Below are 19540 nucleotides of genomic sequence, written 5' to 3'. Positions count from 1 at the left end.
ACACGATTTCAACAGACAGGTAAAGTACGAAGGAGGCCTGGGCAAGGTCGCCCACAGTCAACAACAGTTAGGGAAGACAAGTACTTAGCATTGTCGGCTCGCAGGAATAGGCAGCAAACTTCAACTGACTTGCAACGCGGCCTTGTTTTGGCAACAGGACGAAGAGTCTCGGGCCAAACTGTACGAAATCGCCTGCGGGAAAGGGGTCTTTATGCAAGAAGACCAACAACCTTTGAATGCCCAACACCATAGGGCCCGCAGACAGTGGGCTGTGGAACATCGTGAGTGGGGACATAGAGAGTGGAGTTCAGTTCTCTTCTCGGATGAGTCGCGTTTCAGTCTCCAGTCAGATAATCGACGCATTCTCATCTGGAGGGATCGTGGGACTCGCAATTATCCGCACATGTGCGCGAAGTGTCTCAGTATGGTGACGGTGGCTTATTGGTATGGGCAGGGATCAGTGTTGGTCAACGTACCACCTGCACATTATCCGGAACGGTACTTTGACAGCCTTACGGTACCGGGATGAGATCCTCAGGCCTCATGTTGTCCCAATGGCTGCAGGTATCGGTGATCGTTTCATTTTTGTGGACGATAATGCCCGACCTCACCGAGCACGTCTGGTTGACGCCATGCTACGGGATGAGGGTATCGAACGAATGGTATGGCCAGCATCCTCCCCAGACTTGAATCCCATTGAACATGTGTGGGACACACTTGGAAGACGCATTGCTGCTCGGCCAGCGCCGCCTACAACTCTGCAACAGTTGGAAATGGCCCTTCTGGAGGAATGGGTGAATATCCCGCACGCTGTCGTTGATAACTTTATTGGTTCCATGCAAAACAGATGTGCAGCTGTCATAGCAGTTCATGGCGAACACACGCCTTATTAGAGGTATGGATCTGTTGCGTATCTGTCCATTTCTGTTGTTTTATCACCGTGCTGTTCTCCTGATTTTGTGCAGTACCTTGCAGAAATCACCCCTAGAACTCTGTTGTGCTAATGACTCAATAGACATGTATTGTACTGGTTGAGGACACACTCACCTAATCAAAATACATTGCTACTTTTGACTTACCAACTTTAGTTTTGGGATTTCTTGCTTGCTCCCCTAATTTTTTTTACCAGTGTATATTAATCTTGGACTCCTCTGACCATATGATATTATTCCAAAATTCCTGGTCCTTGTGGATGTGCTCTTTCGCGAATGAAAGTCTATTCCTGGGATTCACCTTAACTACATTCGGCCTCTTTCGTGGTATTCTGCCGTGATATTCACACAAGGCACGTCGGCCAGTTTGATCGGACATCATCTTGCCAGCAACATTTTCTACTAACGGTCATAACTGAGGAACTCTTAGTTGGGGGTTTTCTCGCACTCTTTTTAAAATAAAACGTTCATCACGTTTATTCAACAGTCTCTCTTTTGGTTTTCTCGGCACATTCTGTGTTGAACCTTCCTCTATAAATTTCTTTAATATGTATTGAACTGTGGAGTGTGATTTATGGACTGTTTGTCCAATTTTTCTTAACGAATAACCTGTAAGGGCCAAATTTATAACATCCTTCAGATCGGAACTAAGTTCCTTCACCTTGGCCATTTCGAACATGCTGATAGATAGACGATAGGCCTACAACAATACCTACGCCAGCATTCGCCTTGACGGGGAGCGTGCCTGCACGTTCAACTTGTTACGAAGGGTGCCATCGCCATAGGTGTTCGTTCGCATCTCGTACGCATTCAAGGGACATTGAACAGCCAACGGTACGTCACACAGGTTCTCACCCCTGTTGCTGTCCCATTAATCCATGCACTGCATAATGCCACTTTTCAACAGGATAACGCGCACCCCCATGTTGCAAGGAATGTCCTCGCATTTATGGAAGCTAACCACGTGCTCCTGCTTCCTTGGCCAGCACGTTCGCCGGATATTTCGCCAATCGAACATGTCTGGTCCATGGTGGGTCGCCGGCTGGCCCAACTCATGTATATGTAATGTAACGGCACGTAATGTTGAAGACCTCTGGCACCGTGTGAAAGCCGCTTGGGACGCCATACCGCAAGCAGACATCGATAGACTCATTCTGTCCATGCCTCGCCGTGTTGCAGCAGTTATTTCCGCCCGTGGAGGCTGTACACGCTACTAGCTCCTTGGGGTTATGCAACCATGTTCTACGTGTTACATGCCACACCACCGAGCTCTAACTGTAATCATTTTCTTATCTTATTATGAACTACATATTTGCCAAGTTTCGTGTTTCTATCTCATTTCATTCTGGGTGTTGCAATTTTAATGGCGAGCAGTGTATGTTAACAGACATAATTAGAAATCGAACCATGTAAAAAATACCTGGACACAAGTTTCTTTTGTTTTATTGCAATTTAATCATGCTAAGAATGCAATTTTAATTAACATGTTTCGATTTCAATTTACTTCTGTTAACAGATACTGTGGAGTTTTTTTAAGATTTTGTTCAATATACGCTTTTGTAATTAGGTTAGTCAGTCCAGGTTTGGTTCTCTTAGCATTACAATTTGTACAAAATATATATGCTTTCATAGTTAGGTTAGGCAGGCCACGTTTTGGTTCTCTTACGATTAAAATAAAGTCTCTAAATGCATTCTACTAAGGTTCCGATTTACTTCTACATTAATTCCCACTAGTCTACGATACTTACAGTCACTTGTCAATGGAAAATACATTGTCCATCGGAAGCCTGCATGCTTGCATAAGGTAATTTTTAACATAAATAACTTTTTTTTTAAATCCATACAATACTTTATAAGGAAGGTTCAAATTTCATGTGACAATGATTGCCAAAATTCTACAATAATTCTTCCTGCTAGGAGAATTTGGGAAAAAATTATAAAACAATCAGAACCATTGCCAATGCCTGTCCACCATGATAAATTCGGAATTAAATAATATGTAACTTGGACGGAGTTGTCCTCTAGCTTTCTAGATCAAGTAGCCCTCACCCCCACTTCCCTGTCCAGATGAAGCTGGATCAAGAATGATATTTTTAGTACTCCCAACAAGAGTCTAGTCGGCCAGCTCACACTAAACTGAAGAGTGCTAGCCAATCAGTTGTGCAGGAGCTTTATACATGGAAATTGTTATCCTTACTGTGATCTTCATATTGAAATAAGCTAAATTTCATTAATGTTCTCATTCTATTTGTGTATGCGTGTGTGTCTGTGTGTTGTGGACGCAAATCTACCTGGAATCTACACCCCCCCCCCCCCCCCCAAGTCTCTGACTTGATTATTCGCTATTCTGCAGTCAATACTCAAAATCAGAAATATAGTCCTGCATTTCCAGAAAACATTGGTTTCATTTTTTTCTATCTTTATTACTTTACAAATGACCACCACAAACTATGGTCAAAGGCAGGAAGTTATAAGCAATTTCCCAAATAAAAATTCGCAATGCTCAGGGGAGCACTTTACTTTTTACATGTTCTTAAAAGTTTATTTCCTTGTACCAAAAACTGACAAAGGAATTTTAGATGTGGAAAACCTTTGAGAACCTGGTTGTTTTTGCTTATATGGATAGTGTGAGAAACCCTTCATTACACATTGCCCCGTGAGAAGGAGATCATCATGGAATAGACAACTGTGAGGCACCTTTAAAAATCATACATGACGAGCTTTTGGTAACACATGATACTGTGTATTAACCTTGGAAACAGTGTATAGAATCAAATTATAGCATCTAATAGTTACTTGTTATACATTAGTAATTAGCCTTGTACATACAGAGTAAAAATGCTCAGGGGTCAAAATTTATTTTTTGACACCAAAAAATTGATTGATTGAATGATTTAATTAATTTTACTTCGGTTTTCTGCCACTTTTGGCTAATCGCAAAGATGACGACGAATATATTAAAATATACACCAAAAATAATAGTTATCAGGAAGCGAAATTATACAACAAAAAGAATAGTAAGAGATTGTGATTATGGTAATGTCTAAAACTACAACATGTATACACATAATTAGGGTAAGGATAATTATGCATTTTGCATATGCAAATGCATATTTAAGGATGGTACTAGTTTACTATTGTTTGGACAGATTTTTACAGAAGAAACTACTTACCGTAATAAGTTCCTGTAGTATTGTCTAACATCGGGAAGGTGGTTTGTGTGATGTGGGAATGTATGACAGGGGAAATTCATGTTCTTTGTTGAAAATTAATTCTCTGACGGACAATAGCCTTTGGCATGTACACCTTCGTACATCATCAAGCGTAGTGATTGTGTTTTGTTCATGCTCATTGGGTATCCAGTGTTTCAAACTGTCTGTGTTTGCAACGAAAGTTACAAACCTGACGTGTCGTAAATGTGTGGTGAAATTCGAACAGGGTGTGGAAGATCCAGTGGATTTTTTTAAATTTAATTGAACATGGGATCGTGAAGAAAGGAAAGGAATGTCGAAAATGTGGCAGTGAATGTAAGCTACTCATTAGAAGGAATGGGCTGTGGGTATATGCCTAATATGATGTGTCGTGGATGCGTGGTGAAATTCAGGTTAAGTTTTCGTATCGTGGTAACAGATTTCTTCAAATTTAAAAGTTTGGGGCTCATTTAGGGGCAGGTGACTTCGGCCAATTGCTAACATGCAATTAACAGGGACTCTATAGAGAAAGCCGGGTAACCGGAGCGGAGGCAGGGCCGTGGTAGTGGTAGGTCAATTACCCCAGGGGCAGAGCCCAGAATCGGTGGGAAATTCGGACTCAGTTTTTTAGTTTAAATTTCCCACCGATTCCGGAACGCATAGCCCCAAAAAAATATTCACGGATAGTGGCACGAAACATTACAATTTTCTTCTTAAAACAATGCGAAAAAGTTTTAAAAAAATGGATCAGATGAGCTTTGTTCATGGGTATTTCTTGGGTTCCGAAGGTTGAAACACTGCATAACGAATGAAAATCGACAAAACATAAGCACAACGTGCAAGTATGTAGGAAGGTGTACGCGGCATATTGTGTCTCAGGCAAGCTAAAAGACTACGAGAAAGAAGTACTCATAATGTGAAAAATTGCAATTACTTTGATGAAATAGACATTAATACACCTTTAGGAATGTTCCGCGAAGCAGATAGGTAAGTACGGATGTGAAAAATTGACGAAACGAAGAAGTTATAGGTGTCCGAAGGATAGTAAATTTTTACCCTGCGTATGTTTGATGACATAAGCTCCTGTCAGTGTTTCAGCCCCCCTTTTTTTAACTATGCTTGCCTAAGGTAACCAAACCTAACCTAACCTAACCTTATCGGAAATGGTTCGTGGGGCTATCTGTGAATAGTTGGTGGTGCTATCCGTCTATGAAACTGTTACCTACAGAAATTGGATGCCGTATTGATAAAGAACAGTGGGTATGCAACGATGCAAAATTCTGCATACAAATGGATGTGTGGATAATCTGGAACTTGATGTGTCTTGACTAAAATACAGTCCACTTGCGAAGTGGAACGTGTGTTTTCTGAATATAAAACTATTCGGTATGATTTGAGATGACCGGACCCCTCTCCGATTTTCTTCATATATCACATACTCACTAATTGAGGCCTCCTAATCACGAATCTGAAGTTAAAATTTGTCGGTCACATCTAGAAATTGTGAACCATTGATGCTAGCCTCACGAACCATTGGCACATGGTTAGGTTAGTTTCGGTTAGGTTAGGCAAACATAATTAAAATTTGGTGTCGTGGTAGTATCAGGATCTAGAAATTGGAAATAATTGTGAACCATTGACGCTAGCCCCACGAACCATTGGCACGTGGTTAGGTTAGTTCGGTTAGGTTAGGCGAACATAGTTAAAATTTGGTGTTGTGGTAGTATCAGGAATATATATATTCGGTTGTGAAAGAAAAAAATTCGCAAAAATTGACAGTTTGCATTCCGAAAACTAATGCCTTATTTTTGCTTATTTTGCAATTTCTAGACGTTTCCAACAAATTTTAACTTCAGATTCGTGATTAGGAGGCCTCAATTAGTGAGTATGCCAAATATGAAGAAAATCGGAGAAGGGTCTGGTCATCTCAAGTCGTTCCGACTATTCTAGCTGAAAACAGAAGGAGTTTCAAGTTCGAAAATTTGAGGGAACGAGTTTACAATACCGGACCACTCTCCAATTTCTATGAAATGTCGCCTACTCACTAATTGTGAACTCCTAATCACGAATCTGCATGTAATAATTGGCGGTCGAGTATGGAAATAGAGAAAAAACGAAATAAATTATGTTTTCTTAACGTAACCTTACCATAAGAACAGCAGCTCCTCGGAACGCGCAATTTTCCCCGAATGGGTGTCACTTATCGCACAACACTTTAGCAATATTGTGTTCTGACGTCATGGGAGCTTTTTCATGTTAGGCAAAACAAGGTAACGCGTCTCTTAGCGAAAATATTAATTTTTCTTTGTATTTATGCTAATGAAACCTAACCTAACAGGCCTAACCTAACCTCGTAGGCATTCCTCGTCTGACGTCAATATTAGGTAGCCAGATTGTTGTGCGTAAAGGAAGACCATTAATGAATTGCGAAAGAAAGATCGTTCTGAATTGCTGTGTATGAACCGTGGTAAATCGCAAGGTTATTTTACAAGTTCTACACATAAATGTACAATTTTAACAAGTGACCGCCAAATATGAACTACAGATACGTCATCAGGACAACCAAATTAGTAAGTTGGCGAAATTTTATAGCAATTGGAGAGTGGTCCGGTATTGTAAACTCATGCCAATTTGAGACATCATGTTGTTATCAAATGCAATCATTATCTTGATCTGTAATGTATCGTGTTTCATTTAATGCAGAAACATATTAATTGAAAAAATCTGTGTAGAGAATGAGCATTCAGAATAATGCATATTCATTGCCTGGCATGTAATCTTTCATAGTTTGCAATATACAGCATTTATAAATTAAACGGGTTTTTAAAGTTCATAGTTAAGTGCACATTTTACATGTTTTTAGTGCATATTTGCATGTTTATTTTGTGTTTTTTTGGTGCATAACTATAAGAGCCCTACTCATAATAATGCGTTTCACAGCTTTAATTGTACGAATATGGCTTTTTGTTCCAGAGCATACATGCATAATCTTTGTTACAGTCTTGTACTTATAAACTACAATATGATTTAAAATAGAAAAGTTCAAATTATGTACATTCTTAAGTATAATCAAGTGTGTTTATTAAAACACAAGGAGGCAATGTTTCAGTAAGGTGTGCGTATACATGACAGCAGATGAGGGATTATTTTTCCTTGCACTATTTTGCTTCAGCACGGTTCGATAGGAATTGCGAATTTCGAATATCTTCTGTTACTCTTCCCTCTTCATGATAATTCCCTTATTATACTTACGGCACACAGACTTGTAAAGATTACTTAACAAGAAGTTATCAAAAGACTAGAAATATTTGTAGCAAGATTACCTGTCCTTTCGCTGTCACGAGTCGAATCCATTTCCCGTCATTCAGTTTTCACCAATGTTGTGAAAATAATTCAACCATAAATATCTATGAATAGAAATGAGTCAAGTTCAATTACTTCTATATGAAGCCTTAAAAACCTTTCATTGTTAGTTAACTGCAGAATAGTATAAATAATGTTACCAACGGTATTCGTTTTGTTGTGACCATACGATAACATATCAAATCGTCAAGCGACGTCTTGCGTCTTCTCTGTATACGCACTATTACCAACTTTGCTGTTTGTTCGACTTTTGACTCTTATGGAAGTTCACACACATTTAGATAGGTAATGTTGGTAGTTCGCACGGGACAATCCCAGTGTTAAAGTTTCAATTAATTATCCTGTTCAGGGACGTCGGAACAGGGAGGGCAGGGAGCAACTCATCGAGGGGGGAATGGTAATTTGCCTCCCGCTCGCGTGCTAAAAATGAGACTCTATATTTTCTAACTTGTGTTTCGTTTTTTAAAAAATTGGAAAAATATTTTTGAACTTGTTAAATGAACGTGGACTCAAGTTTCGATACCAGCAAGAAGTACGTGACAGAGAAAGCCATGTAACGATAAGAATCGCAGCCACGTCTCCGCAAATCAAGTGTAAGGTGGAATTATCCCGTTAGAAATTCGCCGCTTCGATTTTACGGACAGATGCGGTCGGTGTGAAACAATAAACCCCGCGTACCCCGATAGAAGGGGCAGAGAGCAGCCTAATTTTAATTCTCTTCTTTTCCATCTGCAACTGCATTTCATGGATGCAAGGTCTCCGAACCAGGGGGCAGGTGGAGCTTGAGACTCCTAGGTAAAAAGTTGAAGGTTAAAAAATATATATAGAGACGAATGCGAGACGACGCGGTGGTCTAGTGGGTAGGGCGTCTGACTGCCACGCGGAGACACGGGTTCGATTTCCGTGGTGGGTAATCTAAGGTCGGGATTTTTCCGGCCTTATCCCTGCAAAAAGCAGCTCCCGGGCTCACCCAGCCAGGCACGTATTCAGGAATTCCTTTCGGGAGGGGGGGGCTGAACACAATTTTTTAAGGGGTATAGATAGAACCTCACAATCATATGTTTAAGGTCAATGGTGGCAATTTGGTTCCAAAACCGGGGGGGGGGGGTGCAAGGAAAGTTTTCTTTCTCTTGTTAGACAAGGCTTAGGATTAAGAGGCAAAAAAATGAGGAGCAACTATCCCCTAAATCGTCATTACTGTTTAAGGCTGTGATTTTAATCAGAACGTGAAATCGGAACATTTTTTTACCACTCGACCCCTCAGTTTCCATTAACCTTGTGTGCCGGAACCATCTTAGTATGCATGTTCGTCTATTTCTTCTCATCAGGCATCAAAACATCTGTGTACCAGGTAACCAAAAGTGTTTTTACGAAGCTGTTACACATGCACGAGATGGACAATCAATCTACTCGACAACACGAGATTCAAACTGTGTGCTGCGAACTGGACGCAGACAGTTCTCGAATATTTCTCTGATTCGAGCCTGAACACCACTAATGTGTCTTGTCCTCCCATGTTTGCAGCTCTTTTAAAAGCTGAAACCCACCAAATTGTTCATATTCAGGCCTAAGCACTCGCAAGTGTTCAAAATTGTCTGTCACAGCAGGAAGTCTTCTATAGAATACAGCTGGATCGTGAAACAATTAACGCACAGTGAAAACCCTTCCGTTCCCAACACATCTAACGTTTCATCTCCCAATATGATCAAATGCTTACTCATTTAGGTATCTCCAGTGACGTGCCAAGGGAGGGTTGGTGGGGTCATAACCCCATTTCACACAACCCTTAAAAAAAGAACGTCAAAAACAGGAAAATATGGCAAAATGAGGACTGACCACCAAAAATAGTATGCGTAACTCCTCTCCCTGACGAAAATCGTTGGCACGCCACTCTATATCTCGGACACATTTTTAAAAATCAACTCACAAGAAGTTTTTATAATTTCGTATTAGAGACTGAAGTAAAGCACCTTTAACACGATCAAATAAATCATGAACAAGTCCTTGAATTGAACGCTTAAAAGGAAATGATGTCATAGACAACGCCATTTTTCTCATTGGATCCAAGGTTCGGTCAAAGAATTTCTATTTAGGAATGGTTCTAATTAACGCATATTTATATTCTCAGTATATTCTAGAACGTTGCGCAGATAAACGATTTATAAATATTGCCAGTAGTTCGACTCCACGTATTCAAGAACATTCCCTCTCGCGCCTTCCAGAGATTAAAAATTACAACGAATCGCTCTACGTGTGGCGACACCTTTGCTGTGCATAGAGGCCAGCATAGTCTCCATTTTACCTACCCACTGCCCGCTTGCCCGTGAGGACAGGTATACCTGCTAGCCTGCCCACGGCAACGAGTCGACTTGCGTCTTTACCCGGGTTCTTCGTCTTCCAGGCGCTCTGCGCTTACAAGGTAACTGGGCATTCAACAAGACCCGGGCGCCTGCAAAACCTGCTGGAAGGAAACAGCGTTGGTCATCATCACCACGTGGACAGCTTCAGCCAGTGTTGCCTACTTACGTAGCTCGTAAATCCTACGAGGTCCTAGGAGGAGATCTCTCCTCCAAGGAGAATTTATATACTTAGCGATTTCAGTTCAGCGTAAGCAGTTTTTATCTTATTGCCAGGAAATGCACGCAGTATTACAGCTTCATTTATTTAAATGAATGATCGAGCAAACAAAAAACTCCTCACTGAAAACTAATTGCTTTTCATTGCATGGTACCTTAACCAGGCACGCAGTGGCGCAACCAGAGGGGGTCACAACCTTGGACGGAAATTAAGTCTAGCGGAAGGGTCAGGGTGGGGGTCAAACATTAAAGTACAAGAAAAAACAGACTAGCAGAATTTAAGAGTAGCAGGGCTAAAGGGTACTCAAGATGGAATTAATTTTCATATTTTTCTTGCATTTTCCTTCCAGACGGCCAAGGGCACCTGCAGAGGGGGAATGGAGGGGTAATTGCAACCCCTTGATTTCAAATTTTATGAAAGTAGAAATATATTATAAAATATTATCCAGTCTCATCAAGTTCAATGCCGTAGCAAAGGGGTAGCGGGAGTCGGCCCTGAGCGCCGAACGATCTAAGTGAGAAAAGTTTTAAAACAGAGAATGCTATGGCGGCCCGTGATATTATTTGCTATTAATGTTGGTTTGTTACGAGTTGGATGAATTGATTATGTAATACGTCGCTCCATGTGAAAAGAAAATATTGTAGATGGAAATTTTACATGCCATATGTCTGTACATTCGGAATGCATTTATCATGCACTTTCTTTCTTTCAAAAACAGTTTGTGTGCTTGTTTTCCATTATTAGCTAATGTGAAATTGACGTGTTGAAAAAAAATATTTCTAATCCTCTGTTTCAACACAAATGCGCGTGAGAACCGACTTCTACCCCCTTTTTGCGTGATTTATGAGGATTATAATGCCTTTCATGCTACTTTATTACTATTATTGTGATTGTTCTTGTTGGCACGTTTATCCAAGTACTTGGCCCTACCCATGCGCGCCGACTACGTGGGTGCTCCGGGGCTCGAGCACCCACATAAATAATCTTGCGGGTGCGCCGCACCCACAAGATTTTTAGTTTGATAAAAACAAAATAAAATAAATATTTCTCACTTGCCATTATCAAAAAATAATAAGCAATTAAAACATTGAGATGGGACAGACTTTGATAAAGACAAGCTAACATTGCACAGGGACATGTTTCTAGATGTGTGCAGAACGAACAAAGAAAAAGTGGCCAACTTGTCAGACATTACAAACATTTTAAGTAGAGAAAACAGTGGTCCCATGCGTGAAATGCTCACAGAATTTGTGAAGTTTGTACGGGTGATTTTAACTATACCTGTTACGTCTTGTACCTCTGAACGGTCATTTTCAGCACTTAGACGATTGAAAACGATTTTACGGTCAACAATGACCCAAAAAAATATTGAATGATTTGGCAATTTTGCATGTTCATAAAGAAATGACTAAAAATATTGACATTACAAAAATTGAAAACAAATTCAGAACTGCAAATGACGTAAGAAGGAATGTGTTTTATATTGAAAGTTAACATGTCATGATTATTATTATTATTATTTGGTACAAAAAGTTAGTCATTTTGTAGTTTCTGTTCACAACAAAATCCTTGCATAGTTCTTTCTGCAATACAATTAAAATTATTTGCTTTTATGCAGATTTTTTCATTTTAATTTGTATGAAAGTAGTGGGAAAGGCCATATTATAAACCCGAGAAAGGAAGAGCCCCCTCGAGCAGATTTGCTTACACTTAAAACAAGCTCAACATGCCCATATGAGCTTTTTGCTCAAGTGTGGAATCCCGTTTAATCCAAGATTTTTGTAAAAATGCCCTTATGGATTCCATGAGAAAGGAAGAGCCTCCTCAGATTGATTTGTCTACACTTACAGAAGGCACTTCTGTGAGATTGTTGTCCATAAACCTGTCAAAAATATGCCCCTCCTCATATTTTTTTTGACCACACTTAAAACTAAGCCATATGTATTAACACACACCTACACCCACCCACACCCACCCACGCATATTCACTTCCGGTCTACTTCCGGTTCACTTCCGGTTCACTTCCGGTTCACTTCCGGTCCACTTCCGGTTTACTTCCGGTCCACTTCCGGTTTACTTCCGGTCCACTTCCGGTTTGCCTACTTCCGGTCCACTTGTGGCCAAGTTGTGGCCTATTTCTGCTTTTTTTATCCAGCATAGAATTTTGAATTGAATCCCAAGAAATTGTATATAAATACCAAAGCCAAAAATATTAAGTGTATACACACATACACACGTACACACATACACACAGCACAGTGTTGAACCCAACTGACATTTTTATCCAGCATAAAGTTTTGATCTGAATCCCAAGAAATTGTATATAAATACCAAAGCCAAAAATATTAAGTGTATACACACATACACACGTACACACATACACACAGCACAGTGTTGAACCCAACTGACATTTTTATCCAGCATAAAGTTTTGAATTGAATCCCAAGAAATTGTATATAATAAACAACAACAAAAATGCCGAATCAAAAATATTGTAATCAATGCAATAAAAATATATTTAGCTCTAATTGGGCCAGACACCAAAAGATTTGTAACCCGGACAAATACAGAACTCCCACAATAATTTGCCCCAAATGCAATAGAAAATACAGCATGGAATACTTCACGTATAAACATAAAGATACTTGCTCTGCACAGTCATCAACACAACCATCTACATCTGGTCTGAAAAGAAAGCACGAAGCACCTCTTAATGCCAGAGCAGCAAAGCAGCCACGCTATGCACCCATCCGTAGCAGTTTTAACGGCCAATTAAGAGATCACCGGTTTGTATCAGAGCCAAGATGTGGAATTAAGAATTTTTTGAACAGTAAAAAACCTGATATACAGGCAATTCTAAATGCACAAAATGGCTCTTATAAGCTGTCCCTCAAATTGTTTACACAATATAAGAAATCAAATGGCACAAAATTTACACAGCCCCACATAACAGAAACTGTAGCGGTATATTCAAACGCAAATTTAGACACAATAATAAGCAGGTTGATGGAACAACTGAACACTAAACACTCTGAATTTGCAGCAAAAGAGTCCGGATGGAGCCTATGCGGTTCTCCACACAAGTTATATGTTAATATTTCTGAATTCAGCCTATTAAAAGGTTCTACATATCTGCCATTACCTGCCAATATTAAAAACAGAAGAGCCGTGGTTAATATAGAAAATACCGACCAGAAATGTTTTCTGTGGTGTATATTAGCTGCTTTGTTTCTAGTTTCAAGGCATCCTGAGAGAATAAGTTATTACAAACAGCATGAACATCTTTTTGACGATGCAATGGAGGGTTTAGAATATCCAATGTCTGTTCAGAATATTGATAAATTTGAAAAAAGGGCCAGGCATATCAATGGCAAACAATTATCTATTAATGTATTTATTTGTTCCACTGGCAATTGCCCGATAGCACCTCTCAGAATCAGTACACTTGATGATGAATCTGCTGTTCCGATTGATCTGCTCTTAATTGAAGGGGATGATACATACCATTATACTCTGATAAAAAATCTTGAAGCTTTAGTGAGAACACAACTAGACAAATCTAATAGAATATTTAAGTTGTGCCGAAGATGTTTAACTATATTTGATGGTCAAAAAATGGTGAAGGGAGTTCCTGAATGTAACACAGAAATTGCCAAAAACAAATTAATTGAGCATCTGAAATATTGTGGCAACCATAAACCTGTTCATATGGTGATGCCTAATCCAAGTGAAAATTGCAAATTCAAAAAGTTTGAAGCCTTGTTGGAACACCCAGCATATATTGCCTGTGATTTTGAATCGAACCTCAAACCTCTTGCATTCTGCAATCCAGATCCTGAAGAATCTTCAAGTACACCATACCAGCAACATGAACCTTCCAGCTTTTGTTATACAGTTATACGGGATGGTGTAGCTAGTGAGCCATACTTATACGTGGAACCAAATGCCATCAAAATATTTGCACATAGAATAGAAAATGAGTGCCGTGACATAGCATCTAACATCTTATTAAAATCAAAACCTATGTTGCCTTTAACAGAGGAACAGATTGAAGATTTCAACAATGCAGAAAAATGCCCGGTATGTGATTCTGAATTTTCAGATACAAATATCAAGGTACATCACCATTCACATACAGATGGTCGATATAAACAGGCCCTGTGTAATAGCTGCAATATTCAGATCAAGAGACCAAAATTTATCCCCATATTTTGCCATGGAGCATCCAATTATGATTTCCATCATATGATCAGATACGAGGGGTTTGAGAAACAGAATTTAAATATTTTAGCTGAAAATGATGAGAAATATATATCTATTAGCAAGATAATTAAAGTTAATGGTGTTCCTATTCACATAAGATTTCTTGATTCTTACAGAATTTTATCTGCTAGCCTGGCCACACTGGCAAATCAATTATCTGATGATCAATTCAAAATCACACGTGCATTGTTTCCAAATCAGGACCTGAAATTAATTAGGCGGAAGGGTGTATATCCATATGATTATGTTACAGATTTTTCTAAATTTGATGAGTGTTCCCTGCCACCACAAGAAGCGTTTTACAGCAGAATCAGAGGATCTGGAATCAGTGATGAAGATTATCACCATGCCCAGTTGATGTGGAACAATTTAAAATGCAAGACATTTGGTGATTATCACATGGCATATTTGAAACTTGATGTCACCCTCTTAGCTGATATACTTCAGGCATTCAGAAAATCTTCCATGCAAAATTATAAACTGGACCCAGTGTATTTTTACAGTGCCCCAGGTCTAGCATGGGCCGCAATGTTTTTCAACACCAAAAAGCCATTGGATCTGATCCACGATCAAGATAAGTATCTGTTTATGGAGAAAGGTATAAGAGGAGGGATGGTGCAATGTTCCCAGAGATATGCCAGAGCAAATAACAAATATATGATTGATTATGATCCAGCACGGCCATCAAATTATATAACGTATTTAGATGCAAACAGCCTCTATGGTCATGCTATGATGAAAAAACTGCCATATGCAGGGCTTGAGTGGGTCGAAGATGTCAATATTGAAGATCTTAAGGATTTTGATGACAGTGACTATGGCCTCTTCTTAGAGGTTGATCTGACAATTCCAGATAATTTACACAAAAAATTTTCTGATCTGCCCCCAATTTCCGAGGTTCAGTGCTCACCTGGCTCTAAACAGAAGAAGCTCATGATGACTCTAGAGCCGAAACAGGGTTGTGTCATATATTACAAAAACCTCCAGTTCCTGATGAAACATGGTGTTCAAGTGACCAAAGTTGGCAAAGTCTTAAGATTCAGACACTCAGAATGGTTGAAACCATACATTGATACAAACACAGAGCTTCGAACATCTGCAAAGAGCCAATTTGATAAGGGCTTGTTTAAATTGATGGTGAATTCTGTATATGGCAAAACTATTGAAAATGTCAGAAAACATACCGATGTTAAAATAATTACTGACCCCAGCCTGAGCAAAAAATTGGTTGCAAAGCCTAATTTCAATTACAGAAGAATTTATGATGAGCACATGGCACTTTTCAACATGAAGAAAACAAAGATTAAGTTTGATAAGCCTATTTATGTAGGGGCTGTAATATTGGAATTGGCCAAATTACATATGTTAATATTGTATTATGATGTGCTGAAACCTTTTTATGGTGATCGTGTAAAATTATTGTACATGGACACGGATAGTTTTATTCTTGATATTCAAACAGAAGATGTTTATCAAGATATGTCACAGCCTGAATTGTTTCAATACTTTGATACCAGTGAACATACAATAATTAAACACCACAACAAAAAGGTGCCTGGCAAGTTAAAAGATGAAACACTTGGTGATGTTATTGTGAAATTTGCTGGGTTAAGTGCCAAGATGTACACCTTTGAAACATGTAGTGGCGCTGTTGCCAAAAAGGCCAAGGGCATTGGCAAAGTAACTGTTGAAAAAGATCTCCAATTTGAAGATTATGAAAATTGCATCAAATCCCAGAATTCAATCAAAACATCAGAAAATAGAATTCAGAGTGTGGATCACTTGCTGACTTCAAATATTGTAAGAAAAGTGGCCCTGGACCCACATGATGATAAGAGATGTATTTTATCATGTGGCATACATACTTTACCTTGGGGTCATTGTGATTTGAAAAATGGCAAACAATGCCCAAACACAGAGCATGATTTGAAATAAATAAACATGCCTATGAACTTATTTGGGTTCAAAAAACAAGCTATTATGGATCTGCCAACACCACAACCCTCTCCTGATATGCTGTCTAAACTGAGTGGCTTGTTAATTATTCATCTGAACAGCATACTTACAGATGTTGATGATGAAACAGGCAAAACATTGTACATATTTAACAATAATTTAAATCATTACCAATTACCTGTAGGTGGGCAATTGCAATTTATTACAACCCCTGAGGGTGATGTCAAGATTTCAGTAGGGAGAAATATTTATAGAATCAAGCACTCAAACATGATTTCTGGCACTGTATATACTGTTTCTGCTGGTGACTGCTTATATATTGAGGTCCCTGGATCTTATGACAAGCTTATACCTTTTTTTATAGAATTAAGAATTAGATATTCAATAATAAATAACCACTAAAACAAAAATGCCTAATGATATATTTGGCCATACAAGGCATGAAGATCACAGTGATGAGATTCTGATGCTTGATGTCAGAGTCAAGAAATTAAGAAGTGATTTACAAGCTTTACAAACCACACTCAATGCCAGTCTTCAATTAGAAATTACAAATTTGCAATCACAATGCATGGACCCTCTTCTTAAAATTGATTCTGAACTCAAATTGCTGCTTCAGAAATATACTGATCTGGCAACATTAGATAATTTTCAAAGTTTAGAAGAAGCTGTAGCAGCTCTTCAAGCCAAATTTAAGACCCAGGCTAACAACTCCGAGCAATTGAAACAACAATTGGAAGAGCAAATAAATAATGTCCAGACACAGCTCCAAACAATTGTCAAAAGCATAAAATCACAAGAAGATTTTGATCTAGTGATTTCCACTCTAAAAGAACAGATTCAATCACTCCAGATACCTAATCTGGACCCTCTGAACAATGCCATAGCCGAGGTTAAAGAAAAAATTGAGACACTTGAAAATTTTATGAACAACTTGCCATCTTCTGATGCTTTGAATGCAATAACTCGGAGTGTAGCAAATATCAAGCTGCAACTTGAAACATATGAAGATTTTGGAAAAATTCAAAGTACCATAACCCATCTTGAGGGTACAATAGCAGCAGTACAAAGTGATTTGGCAAATGTACTAGAATCCAGATTGCCCGGTATTGTAGATACTCTTGTTAGTGTCCAGCAACAGATCACAAAGCTTGAAAACCTCAACACTGAATCTGAGCTATCTCATTTTCATCACTTGATCGATGATATCCAAACAAAACTTGAAATTTTACAACAATCCACACCCTCTCAGGCAGATATAGCCCTGCTCCAAAATGCTATGCAAAATGTGGCTGATGCTTCTGAATTAAATAATGTGAAATTGGCACTTGAATCTTTGCAAAATACAGTATCAAATCTTCCTACATCGCAGGAACTTAAAAATATAAAGAGGGCAGTGAATAGGATATTGAAATCAGAAGATATCAAGAATATCCAGACAGAGATCAAACATCTCACTCAGACAGTGGCCACTCTACCAAGCAATCAACATATTAATGAACTGCATGCCCTGTTTGAGGATATCAGAAGACAGGTCCATGATCTTACTGCTCAAAATTCAAAATTGGCAGTTGTTGAAAATTTGCAGCAAATTGTAGCTAATATCAAGCAACAGCTAGGGACCATGGAATCCAATCAAGCAAATGCTCTGTCTGTTTTTGCCACCCAGCTTCAAGAGATTGTGCAACAATACAAGAAACTTGTTGTGGACATAAAAATCAAGCCAGGCCATGATGATGTTGTTAGGACCATCAATGAGCACCTTGAATCTGTAACAAGTAGATTGCTCACAGCAGAAAAAGAAATAACAGGCATAATCGAGAATCCAAAACATACAGTAATTCTTGAATTGTACAGCATCCCCAACAAAGAATATGATTCACCATTTACACCAGGTGGCAAAATATATATGCTGTCCCCTGCACAATTTTATTACCAGTTTTTTGTTGGAGGCACACTGAGACCAATCAAGATCAAATATTGGCTTCAACCACAGGCACACCACTACCCCACCTTATCAATAACAAATGCTGACAACAAACCAAAAATCACCAGTGTAGAGTTAGAGGATTTTACAGACCCCAATACATTAGAAACAACCTATACTGAAGATGATGGCACTTTGGAATTTAAAATACAAATAGGGGACAAATTATATTTAGAAAATCCTGCAGTATCAGCTGCTGAACACCCCATAGTTGCAATATTCTTGTTTACATATTATGTCTAGACAAATTATTGTTGATGAATTACACAGACAAGCCAGACATAATTATAAGAGACTCCCAGTAGTCACAAAGGGCATAGATGATTTATGGCAGAGCGACTTGATTGAAATGTCAAGTGGACAGTTGAAAAACTTAGACAAAATCAACAAGGGCTACAAGTATCTACTCACTGTCATAGACACATTTTCAAAATTTGCCTGGGCTCTGCCACTCAAATCCAAGACTGGAAAATGTGTTACAGAAGCCCTCAGGACAATCATCAATCATTCAGGAAGATCACCGCGCTATTTGCAAACAGATAATGGCAAAGAATTTTATAATTCAGTGTTTCAACAATTTATTAAAAGCCAGGCAATAAAACATTACTCGAGTTACAGTGATCTCAAAGCCTCAATTGTAGAGAGATTCAACAGAACCCTAAAAAATCTTATGTATAAACAATTCACACTGCAAGGTAATTATAAATGGCTTAATATTCTTCCAGAACTTCTACATAAATATAACAACTCGGTCCATTCCACAATCAACATGAAACCCTCTGAAGTAACTTCATCTGATGAGCAAAAATTGATCAGGACTGTTTATTATCCTAGATACCAGCCAACAACTAGAAAGGCCAAATACAGGGTGGGCGATCAAGTAAGAATCAGCAAATATAAGCACTTATTCAAAAGAGGCTTTACAAGAAACTGGAGCACTGAATTATTTACAGTAGTTCAAGTTAAACCCGGGACCCTTAACACATATATAATAAAAGATCACCGAGGAGAAATTCTCAAAGGCAGGTTCTATGAACAAGAGCTCAGCAAAACTAAACAGCCTGACACATATCTCATAGAAAAAATCATCCGCAGAAAAGGCAACAAGTTATTTGTCAAATGGCTGGGTCATCCGGAAAACAGCTGGATCGATGCAGACAAAGTGATAATATGAGCACCTGGGATGTTATAAAAAGGCTGCCAGAACCTGAACAACAGAATAAGAGAAATGGCAACTTGCTGCCTGATAATATTAGGTGTCTTATTGTTGG

The 19540-nt window shown here is 38.8% G+C and overlaps 1 protein-coding gene across 2 annotated transcripts in view; it reads right to left on the bottom strand.

Moving 5' to 3' along the window:
- Positions 1-7774, bottom strand: part of LOC145985237 (uncharacterized) — a 78159-nt gene extending 70385 nt beyond the window's left edge. The window contains exon 1 of one of the 2 annotated variants that reach the window (XM_083119005.1): positions 7447-7774. In XM_083119005.1, coding sequence (XP_082975131.1) covers positions 7447-7477 — 31 coding nt within the window. In that variant the 5' untranslated portion in view covers positions 7478-7774. The remainder of the gene's footprint in view (positions 1-7446) is intronic. The other variant, XM_083119004.1, reaches the window with a different exon arrangement.
- Between the last annotated feature and the right edge of the window lie 11766 nt (positions 7775-19540).

This window comes from Lepisma saccharinum, chromosome 3, assembly GCF_977018435.1.
Source record: "Lepisma saccharinum chromosome 3, izLepSacc3.1, whole genome shotgun sequence".
NCBI classification, from domain to species: domain Eukaryota; kingdom Metazoa; phylum Arthropoda; class Insecta; order Zygentoma; family Lepismatidae; genus Lepisma; species Lepisma saccharinum.
Note: the sequence above shows the minus strand (reverse complement) of the source record. Positions and strands in the feature narration are given on the sequence as shown.